The sequence below is a fragment of the Mastomys coucha genome, unplaced genomic scaffold, assembly GCF_008632895.1.
Source record: "Mastomys coucha isolate ucsf_1 unplaced genomic scaffold, UCSF_Mcou_1 pScaffold22, whole genome shotgun sequence".
Classification (NCBI taxonomy): Eukaryota; Metazoa; Chordata; class Mammalia; order Rodentia; family Muridae; genus Mastomys; species Mastomys coucha.
Genome location: NW_022196905.1, coordinates 128,958,354 through 128,969,700, shown reverse-complemented (window position 1 = coordinate 128,969,700; position 11,347 = coordinate 128,958,354). Strand labels below are relative to the sequence as shown.

Sequence of the window (11,347 nt, the reverse complement as noted above, 5' to 3'; positions counted from 1 at the left end):
AAAAAAAAAAGAAAATAGCTGCCAGGGCTACACAGAGAAACCCTGTCTCGAAAAAAGAAAAAAAAGAAGAAAAAAGAAAGAAAGAAAGATGGAAAGGAAGGAAGAAAGAAAGAAAGGAAAATAGTTAAAGAGTGGAGTTGAAAAGACATCATTGGGGTTTTTACTTTTTTATTTTTATCTTTTGTTTCTCTACATCTTCATGGGTTTTCTCATTTCTATTTGTTTTGTTTTGTTTTGAGACAGGCACTCCTTGTTGTGTAGCTCTAGCTGTCCTGGAACTCACTCTGCAGACCAGGCTGGCCTCGAACTCGCAGAGATCCTGCCTGCCTATCTTTGCTCCTGTTGCTGAGATGAAAGGCGTGTGCTGCCACACCCTCCCCACTCTGTGATGGAATGGTGGTCTGCTCAGCAGGGCTTGCGGAAGATAAACACAGTTGCCGAGGTCATGTGTGCTTTGAAAAACACTCTACCCTTTCCTCCGGCCCTTAGACACCTGTCGGCCTCCCTGTCTGTCCATCCATCCATCCATCCATTCTTCCATCGTGTGTGTGTGTGTGTGTGTGTGTGTGTGTGTGTGTGTGTGTGTGTGTGGTGTGTCTGCACACATTGAGCCGTGTGTGGGTCAGCTTTCAGAACTTGATTCTCTCCTGGGAGTCAGCTCACGTCCTCAGGCTTGGTAACAAGCCTTTTACCCGCTGAACCATCTCTCAGACCCTTGTTTGCTTTATGAGACAGAGTCTGCCTGAGTAGGACACAGGCTCTTCCTGCCTCAGCCCCTGGAGTGCGGGGGTTTACAGGTGTGTGCCCCTCATGCGGCCTTTCGCTGCTTTGTTTTCTTTCTGCCAACCCCACAGCTAACGAGATGCCTGGGCACTGCTATGCTATACACAAAATGGGCTGCCAATCATTTGGAGTGTGAAATTTTGGTTCTGGCAGTAAGAATGTGGGTTCTGACCATAGCCTTGGCTAGACCTTAGCCTTGCTTGGTGGTGGGAAGGGGGTGAAGGGACTGAGTCAAGCCAAGGGGGTGGACTGAGGTAATGGACACAAGAAAGGTCATCCACAGGCAGGACTTTAATAGTCATGGAGTCGTGGTGGTGCACGACTTTAATCCCAGCACTCAGGAGGCAGAGAGGCAGATGACTCTCTATGAGTTTAAAGCCAGCCTGGCCTACATAGAAAGTTAGGGAGTTCTTGGCCAGCCAAGGCTACATAGTGAGGGTCTATCTAAAAACAAATAGGGCTGTCGAGATGGCTTAAGAGGTTAAGAGCTGGTTGCTCTTCTAGAGGATGAGGGTTCAATTTCCAGCACCCACATGGCAGCCCACAACTGTCTCTAGTTCCGGTTCCACAGGAACTGAGGTACACACACACATACAGGCAAAACATATATACTAAAAGTAATTATTAAAGATTTAAAAACCAGCCAGGCAATGGTGGCACATGCCTTTGATCCCAGCATTTGGGAGGCAGAGGCAGACAGATTTCTGAGTTCAAGGCCAGCCTGGCCTACAGAATGAGTTCCAGGACAGCCAGGGCTATATAGAAAAAATAAAAAAGAAAAGAAAACAAGGGGGCTGAAGAGATGGCTCAGTGGCTGAGATCGATTGCTCTTCCAGAGGGTCTGAGTTCAATTCCCAGCAACCACATGGTGGCTCACAACCATCTGTAATTGAATCCAGTGCCCTCTTCTGGTGTGTCTAAAGACAGCTACAGTGTACTCACATATATAAAATAAATTAATCTTTAAAAATATTTTTTTCAAAAAAAGAAAAAAAATAAAACAAAAAAACTAAGACTGAAATCTAGCACAGTGGTAGAGTCCCTGCCTAGAATCCCCCAGTGAGGGGCTGGGGGCGTGGCTCAGTGGTAGAGCCCCTGCCTAGAATTCCCCAGGGAGGGGATGGGGGCGTGGCTCAGTGGTAGACCACTTGCTTTCTATGGGTGAGTCCTCTCTTTCTATTCCTACCACTTCAAAGAAATTTTAAAAACTGGAGGTAGGATGGGGATAAAAAGGAGTCAGTTAAAGCAGAAACTAAGATGAACAAGACAGACAGAAGCCATCAGGACTGGACTAAGGGACTAGCCAGTCACCTCAGAAATGAGAGCTGAAGTGAGCCTCAGATCAAGGCAGCATCTGTCTGTGTTGAGCTCTGAATAGAGAGAGGCCAAAGGGAACTGGAACAAAGGGCAGGTGCAAAGAGCATCCTGAGAAATGGGGCAGGAAAGACAGGATAGACAGTGGAGCTCTGGAGAGAGGCGTGGAAGGACCAGTGGTCTTTAAAAAAAGAAAGAAAGAAAGAAAGAGAGAGAGAAAGAAAGAGAAAAAAGACATATTTATTGCCAGAGATGGTGGTGCATGCCTTTAATCCCAGCATTCAGGAGACAGAGGCAGGCAGATATCTGTGAGATCTAAGCCAGCCTGGTCTACAGAGTGAATTCTAGGCCAGCCATGGCTCCACGATGAAACTGTTGACTCAAAACAACAACAAAGGCTTATGGTGTGTGTATGTGTGTGTGTGTGTGTGTGTGTGTGTGTGTGTGTGTACATCACACACAGGCAAGTGTCAGAGGAAGCTAGGAGAGGGCATTAGATCCCCTGGTATTGAAATTACAGGCCGCTATGGGCCACCATGCACATTGTGGGTCCCAAACCCTGGTCCCCTGCAAGAGTAGCAAGTGTTCTTGATTGCCGAGCAATCTCTTCAGTCTCTAGGGCATGGGGGGTGGTTATCTTACAGAGAGCACTTATGTGAGGCTTGCGGGCTGAATAAACAGAGAGGCAGGAGCCTCCCTGCATCTTTCTCCCAGCTAAGGAGGAAGGTTGCTAGCCCAGAGTAGGAGGGGCCAAGGGAGAGCCAGACAGGACTTCCCTAAAAAGCTCCCAGAAATAGCTATCTTGGGAGAATCAGACTAGGAGAGGTAAGCAGGGCGCCCAGAGATGGACTGTGGATAATGCTGGGAGCTACGGTCAAGGGAGAACTGAATGACGAACTCACAAGAAAAGGATAGACAGGAACCTGGGACGTCCAGAGGTAGGGGACCTTTCATATGAGTGGATTTCAGTTATGGCTAAGTTAGAGCTGATGTGGTAGCACACACACACCTGTCATCTTAACACTTGGGAGCTGAGACATGAGGATGGAGCTGGATTAGAGACAGCTTTATTGAGCTCTCTTGGTCCCTATGCCTTGGCTCACGATCTTCTCCAGAACTCCTCTTCAGCCTATGAAACTTCATTCAGTTGACACCTCCTCAGATAAGTCTTTATGATTGGCTGGAACCAGTCATGTGCTTTCATAGTGGGCAGTGTGTGTGTGTGTCTTCACGCGAGGGTTTATATGGAGAACACATTCCACTGTATATGTGTATGTGCTTGCACGTTGGTGGGGGGAATATGTATGCATGGGGACATGCACATGGAAAACGGAGGTCGATGCCCAGCTGTCATCACTGCTCTTTTGTTTGTTGGTTTGTTTTCTGGGAGTCCAGCTACCTCTATAGTACTGTGAGTAGGAACCTGAACCACCATGTCTGTTGGTTGGTTGTTGTTTTGTTTTTCCCAGACAGGGTTTCTCTGTGTAGCCCTGGCTGTCCTGGAACTCGCTCTGTTTGCCAGGCTGGCCTCAAACTCAATCTACCTGCCTCTTCATCCTGAGTGATAGGATTGAAGGCATGGGCTACCTCCTCCCAGCCATGTCTGGCTTCTTACCTCTGTTCTAGGACTTGAACTCAGATCCTCCTTCCTGTATGACAAGCATTTCACAGCTAAGCCATCTCCCTTGCTCCTGCCATCCATACTTTTGGGACAGAGTCTTAATATAAAGCCCAGACTGCATCAAAATCTAGATAATCCCCCTGCCTCCACCATTGTAGTGCTGGGATTACCCCAAGCCTGCCTCTGCCGTTCTGTCTTGCACTAAATGTTGGGCTGAGATTCTGCCTTAGCCTGTGAACTCCTTGAAGAAGGGGACAGGGTCCCCCTAGGTTGTCACTCAGTCGTTGTGCTCTGTGGACCTCGTCGCACAAAAGGGAACAAGGATTGTCAATCAGAGTAACAGGGCTTTAAGAAGGCGATGCCATCTTTGAGATTTTAAAAATCTATTTTATTTTGTAAGTTACCTTTTATTAACTTATTTTCTTGGTGGTGTTCGGCATGGAATATAGGGCATTGTTGCTCAGGCTAGGCAACCGCACAGACTACAGCCAAGCGCCCCTGACACTTTGTGACGCCTCGGTATCTTTAAAGTAACAGAAACTCAGGAAGTTAGTTACACATTCACCTGCCCTGGCCCAAAGGTACTCAGTATTCACTATCTCAACGCCGGTGGTGCTTCAATTCCCCCATTTCACAGATGAAAAAAACTGAGGCACGGAGGCGATGAATGACGTGTCCAAGTTAAGCAGCCAGACAGTGCCTCTGGCGCCCAGCCCAACTCAGAAAGCTGTAGGTATCCAAAGGGGAGATGTGAAAGAGCCTTGCAAACTGTGGGCGCCTGGGGTGGGAGGGTCCGCGGTGAAGCGTGGCAGGAGGAAGGGGTGAGGTGAGAGGATGATTTGGATTTCCAGGCATAGGTGGGAAGATAGACATCTGGAGGGAGTTCGGTTTGAGCCGCAGATTTGCTGTGGCTCCGGAGCACCCCGCCGGGAGATCTCCGGGTGCGGCCCGCCCCCTATCTGCCCCACCCCCAGTCTGGCCAGCCGCGGCGGCGGCCCCTTTAAGAGCGGTCAAGGCGCCCCCTGGTGGCGGAACGCGGACAGCGCAGCGCGCGGCCGGAGCTGGAGCTGGAGCCGGAGCCCGGAGCCCGGAGCGGAGCCGGAGCGGAGCCGGGGCGGAGCGGGGCCGATCGGGCCGAGCCAGCAGCCGAGCTGGGGGCGCGGGCGGGCGGTATGTACCGGGCCCGGGCGGCGCGGGCGGGGCCGGAGCCCGGCAGCCCGGGGCGCTTTGGGATCCTCAGTACCGGGCAGCTCCGGGATCTGCTTCAAGATGAGCCTAAGCTGGACAGGATCGTGCGGCTCAGCAGGAAGGTAACGCGGGGGGCGCGGGCAGGAGGAGGGTGTGGGGGGATGGAGAGGTCGGGCTGCGGCCTGCGGGGACCCGGAGACCCAGCCAGCGGAGGCCACCCCCCTGGAGCTGCCAGGCCTCGGGATCATGGGAGCCTGGCACGTCCGAGTGGGCCCCGCGGAGCCGCCCCCGGGGGATGGGGGGCGCCCCGATCCAGCCTGGGGCGAGTGGTGCGGAGGTGGGGGGCGCCCGAGGATGCACCCGTGCACCCCGGGATGGCCGCGAGGCGTGTCCTCCCGAGGATGCTCCGGGGAGGTGTGTTCTGGGGGGCGGGAGGTGGAGGGTGAGCTGTGTTGTGGGGGGCCCTGGCTCAGCACACCCACGTTCTGTAGGGCCAGAAAGGGGAGGCGCCTTGTTCGGGGGGAGAACTGAAGGCCTGCTTGACAACCTGGGGTGGGGAGGATAGCTGGGAAAAGGGGGGGTAATGCATTAGATGGGGAGGGGGCTTTGTGTCTGCCATTGGGTCTGGGTCTTTGAATAGAGAGGCTTGTATTCCGTAGGCCAGCATAAGAGAAAGTTGTATATTTCACGGGAGACATAGGCCCGGGCTGGTTGTCTGTTGGGAGGAGGTACAGAAAGAGAAAGTGTATGTTAGAAGGAGCCAGACGAGGAGGGGCATGTGCATGGATCAGGGGACAGATGGAGGGGAGCGCATTCTCCAGGGGCGGGGAGCTAGGCTTGGCCCTTCTAGAAACAGGCTCAAAAAGCCTTCTTCAGGGCCCCAGTGCTGCCTTCTGCTAGGTGAGCAGCTAGCAGGTGCAGGGGACCACAGAAGCAAAGGGGGTGTGTGTTGTATTCGCGGGGGCGTGTGGGGTTCCCACAAGAGGGCCAACAAGGGGGTAGAAGAGATGAGAGGGTGACTTGAGTGGGGGTTGCTGGGAAGGTTCAGGGTGAAAACATCACTCCCGCAAGAGTCAGAACAGGGGGTGGGGATGTTTTCCACACAAACACCTGAGGAGGAAGGGAGACAAAGGCCTGCTATGAGAGGCAAGCTGTCCAAGCGTAGAAAATGGGACAGAGGAGGGAGGGGGGAGTCCTCCGGGACCTAAGCAGACATATTAATTGAAAGATTAAAAATTAACTAACATTTGTAGAGGCCTTCATAGTTTGGTTCACTTAAAGTCTCACAACAGCTTGGTAAGATAGGCGGGTATTTTTGTTTTGTTTATGTTTTGTTTTTAATTGTAGTAGAAACTGGGGCCCAAAGAAAAGATGTAAGGCAAAGCCTGGTCCCCCCCACCTGTTGGTCTTGTCACCCTCGCAGGTTGGGGGCTACTGGGTGCCTTTGTCCAGGCCTGTGGTGGGTGTTGTGCAAGGGTGGACTCCAGGTGACCCTGGGCAGTGTGAGCCCAGGTCTCTTAGCTCTCCTCCACCGGCAGTTCCAGGGTCTGCAGCTGGAGCGGGATGCCTGCTTGGCCTCTAACTACGCGCTGGCCAAGGAGAACCTGGCCTTGCGGCCCCGCCTGGAGATGGGCCGGACAGCCCTGGCCATCAAGTACCAAGAGCTTCGAGAGGTGGCTGAGAACTGCGCAGACAAACTGCAGAGACTGGGTGAGGGGCGGCCCAGGAGACCTGCTTGGGGTGGGGTTGGCCTTAATTTGTGCCAGGTTTTTAAGGGTGGGCTTTGGGACACACCTACTCCTGGACACGTGTGAAGGGAGTTGGTTTTGGCCTCCTGGAAAAGTGAGGTGGTGAGCTGTGGAGGAGCAGGCATGGAAAACTGGGCTGGGTCCCCCATTGTGTGTAATCCCAGGTCTTGGGAGGCAGAGGCAGGAGGATCACAAATCTTCAAGACCAGCCCTAGGTTATGTAGCAAGTTCTTGATCAGACTGCTCTGTCTCTTGAGGGGAGACCCTGACTCAAAAACAAAAACAAACGGTTGTGTTGAAGAGGCCTGATGGAGACCCTGGGCATTAGAAGAAAGGAGACCCAAGCCAGGCATGGAGACCTATGCATATAACCCCACCACTTGGGAGGCAGCCACCGGAGGATCAGTGGTTCGAGGCCAATCTTGGCTAGAGTGATTTTTGAGGCCAGCCTGGGCTACCTAAGACCCAATCTCAAAAACAAAAACAAAAACAAAAACAAAAAACCAACAACAAAATCTCATCAAGGCTGACAATGGTTCAGTAAGTAATGGCACTAGGTGGCAAACTTGAGTTTGATTCCTAGGACCTATAAGGTGGAAGGAGAGAACCAGCTCCTATAAATTGACCTCTGACCTCTACAACTCTTCAGTGCTATGAGTGTGCCCACCCATATACACACAGGAACACAAAATAAAAATGTAATTTAAAACAGTTAAAAAAAAATCAAGGGCCTGGAGAGATGGCTCAGCATTTGAAGGCACTGAGTGTGCCTCCAGAGGACCCAGATTCAAATCCCTGGACCCACATAACAGCTCACAACTGTCTGTAATGCCAAGATTTGGCACCTGCATATAGACACACATGCAGGCAAAACACCAATGCAAATAAAACTTAAATGTATATATTTCAATAAATAAAAACCCAACATCAAAATAGAAAATGAGAAATGGGACTGGAGAGATGGCTCAGAAGTTAAGAGCACTGGGTACTCTTCCACAGGACATGGGTTCGATTCCCAGCACTTACATGGCAGCTCGCAACTGCCTATAATTCCAGTTCCATGAAATCCAATCATATCTCTGATCTCCATAGGTATACATACATGCAGGCAAAACACACATACACATGAAATAAAAATTAAAAAAAAAAAAAAGAGAGGAAGAAAAGAAACTCAAAGCTTGGGGTGCCCCAGTGGTCAAAACCACAGTGCTTTATTTTTTATTCTAGGATGTAGGACCGCCTCATCTCTGACCTAACTGATGGGTTAGGTAGTGGTAGCTTCAATATGGAAGTAAGGAGGCCATCTGTCCTCAGACACTCAGTAGTGCCCATGTTATTGAACATACTGAGCCAGGTACATGTTTGTAATCCCAGCACTCAGGAGGCTGAGGTAAAAATAACCACATTTGGCAGGCTAGCCTGGGCTACACAGACCTGTCTCGATTCATGATGATGATGATGATGATGATGATGATGATGATGATGATGATGATGATGATGGCAGCGACTGGCTGCTGGAGAGATGGCTCAGCTGTTGGATAGAATAGGCTTGTGGCCCATGTTGGGCAGCTCACAGGCTCCAGCTTCATTTTGGGGCTGACAGATTCCTCTTCAGGAATCTGCACTCAAGTTCTCACTCCCATACACAGACACATATGTGCAATTAAAACTAAATTCTTTTTTTAAAAAAGAAAAAGAAACAACAGTATACAAACAAAAATAAGCTGAACTTGTTTGCACAAGCCTCCGATCTCAGGACTTTGAGGTCTAGAGCCTGGAGGATCAGGAGTTCAAGGACCGCCTGGGCTACACAGTGAGTTCCAAGTTAGAGGCTATAGGAGGCCCTGCCTCAAAAGAAAACAAAGCTAGTCGAGGATTTGGAGGCCACAGAGGTGGGGACTGTAGAGTCACCTGCAGTCAATGGGAGAGTCAGAGTCCCTGTCTGTCCCCCTGTGGTCCTCAGAGAAGAGCATGCATCGCTGGAGCCCCCAATGTGCCCTGGGCTGGCTGCAGGCTGAGCTGGAAGAGGCTGAGCAGGAGGCTGAGGTGAGGGGTCGAGGTGGCTGGGGCCAGGTGAACAGGGAGGGAAACGAATCTCGTCTCATTGGGGTCTTCTCTGAGAAGCCCTCCTTCTCTGAGAAGCCTACAGAACTTTCTGGACTGTGCTCAGGACAGCAGAGTTTGATGTCCTAGGGATGTCTACAGACACTGGAGGGCTGGGTCGGCTGAGTAGTAAGGCCCATTTCTCTGGGCTGGGTTGGGAGCAGAGAGTGTGCTGAAGGGTATGGGACAGCCCTCCTTGTGGAAGTAAGGTGGACACCTGTCCAGTCTGGGTAACCCAGAAGCTGGGCCGGGTTGGAAGCTCAGGGCCTCTGCTGGCTGGTCACCGTGGGGAAGATGGAGTCCGGCTCTGATCAGATTGCCTCCCCAACTCTCCCTTTCCCTCCTGGACGCTACCCAGGTCCAGATGGAGCAGCTGCTGCTGGGGGAACAGAGCCTGGAGGCCTTCCTGCCAGCCTTCCAGAGGGGCCGTGCCCTGGCCCACCTGAGGCGAACACAGGCAGAGAAACTACAGGAGGTGCTGAGGCGTCGAGAGCGCTCTGCCCAGCCGGCCCCCACTACTGCTGCTGCTGCTGCTGCTGCCGCCACCGCCATGGATCCCCCCAAACCCTTCCCTGCTGCTGCCGTCCTGCCCACTGGGGCCGCTCGGGGACCACCTCCAGCAGTACCCCGGAGCCTGCCCCCCTTGGACTCCCGCCCAGTGCCCCCAGTGAAGGGCTCCCCCGGGTGCCCTTTTGGCCCAGCCCCTTTGCTGAGCCCTCGACCCTCTCAGCCTGAACCCCCTCATCGGTAGGAGCCAGGGTGCGGCCTCCCAGCGGGGGTCCAGACAAACTTGATTCATGGCTCCTCCTCCTCCCCCACTGCCTGGGTGGGGGGAGGGGCAGGCCCCTCCCCCTAGCCTCAGGCAGGCCCAGGGCCCTGGAGGCTGAGCTGGGGAAGAGGGGCTCCCGGAAGAGGCCCGTATAGGGCTGGGGGTGGGGTGGGCAGGGTGCTGGACTCCGGTCACCAAGGAAACTCTGCCTTTTTATTTTATTTTTTTTGTCTCCCCGGCTGGGGCCTCCAGGGTGCCAAGCCAGGTCCTCAAATGAAAAAGAACTTTATGGGGTCCTGCTTCCTCCAGGGGAGTCTTGCTTGGGGGCCTGTCGCACCCTACCACACTACTGGGCTCGAACAACCGCCAAGGCTTACTGGATTGTTCTCCTCATATCCTGAGCTAACCCTTCCTGCAGTTTGGGGGCACTCCGCCTAGGAGCCAGGTGGTCATGCCCCAGCCGCGGGCCCAGGGACACCCCCAATGGCCTTGCAGCTGGCCCTGGGGCAAGGTAGGACAGAGGCTTTTGACCTGCACAGGTGAGAGCCTGCCACCCCCAGGAAAGACCATCCTGTATTTTTCTGTCCCTGTCTCCTTAGAATGGAACCTTTTTGAGGGCAGGTCCTTGTCTTTGTATGTTCTGTCCCCAGCCCCGCCTCCTAGGGGCTGTCAATAAATGTGCTGATGGATGACGGTGATGCCCTGCCTCCTCTCTGCTCCCTCAGCCAGCCTTCACACCTTCTGCTCTGGCGCTTCCTCCGAAGGAGATGCCCTTCTTTTCCCTGGCCATCCGAGGCTCAACTGACCTACAAGGCCCACCGCAGCCTCCTGCGAGAAGCTGCCTGATTTCTGGCTCCTGAGAGCCTCTCCTAAGCCTTACTTCCCAGCATGGCCGGAAGTGACTCTCTGTGCCTACTCCATGTCTCCGGTTGCCTCACCCGGCTTGCACCTTCTGTTCCAGGATTGCTTGTCAGATGGCTCAGGATGGTACCAACGTCTCTGACCCGCCTCCACTGATGGTACCTTCAGTGGGTGATGGAGGGGGTTCTGCTAGGAATGCAGGCATCTGTCTTCCTCTAGGGAGACATTAAGTGACCAGCTTGGCAGATGGATGTAGGACAAGAAGACTGGTAAGCAGGACGTCGGGGAGAGAGGCCTTTCTGTGACCCCAGAATGTGGCAGGCCGAAGCAGGAAGACTGGAAGTTCAAAGACCAAGGCTGGGAACATAGTGTAGTTGGAAGCGTGCAGGAAGCCGCAGGTTCGATCCCTAGCACTCCCTAGACCAGGCATGCTGGGTCATACTTGTAATCTAGCACCTAGGGTTAGAGGCTAAAAGAAAGGTCAGGAGTTCAAGGTCACCCTCACCAAAAAAACCCATTCAAAGCTAGCTGAGTTTACGTAAGAATTTAATTCCAAATATATGGTCAGATCCCCATCTGCAGCAGTAGGATTTTTGGTTCAGCCAAGGTCAAATTTACGTAGAATTAGGAATTTGGCCAAGAGGCAGAGAAACTCCTGTAAATAATGGTAGGCTGCCAAAAGCACTATAGAAGCCAGGTATGGTGGCACAATTCCTTAATCCCAGTTTGGGATTAAGGGTCTAGCCTGTGGTCTAGAGTGAGGCATTGTCTCAAATTAACAAGGATGCTATTGAAACTTACAAAGCTGGTGTGGACTTTGTTCTCATTACTAAAGAACTGTCTAGTCGGGCGGTGGTGACGCACGTCTTTAATCCCAGCGCTTGGGAGGCAGAGGCAGGCGGATTTCTGCGTTCGAGGCCAACTTGGTCTACAGAGTGAGTTCCAGGACAGCCAGGGCTA

General features: G+C 52.6%; 1 protein-coding gene across 4 annotated transcripts; it reads left to right on the top strand.

Annotated features, from left to right (window-relative positions):
• The first annotated feature begins 4,596 nt into the window (after positions 1-4,596).
• Positions 4,597-10,224, top strand: Vps37d (VPS37D subunit of ESCRT-I). Of its 4 annotated transcripts, none has more exons than XM_031338186.1 (4): positions 4,619-4,888; positions 6,445-6,616; positions 8,618-8,700; positions 9,116-10,224. In XM_031338186.1, exons 2-4 carry the CDS (start codon positions 6,535-6,537, stop codon positions 9,506-9,508), a joined length of 558 nt encoding a protein of 185 aa, XP_031194046.1. In that variant the 5' UTR covers positions 4,619-4,888; positions 6,445-6,534; the 3' UTR covers positions 9,509-10,224. The 4 variants fall into 4 exon arrangements, with proteins under 4 accessions (XP_031194047.1, XP_031194046.1, XP_031194045.1 ...); XM_031338185.1 differs by having other exon boundaries at positions 4,623-5,028; XM_031338184.1 differs by lacking the exon at positions 4,619-4,888 and adding an exon at positions 5,047-5,320.
• Positions 10,225-11,347: the final 1,123 nt, after the last annotated feature.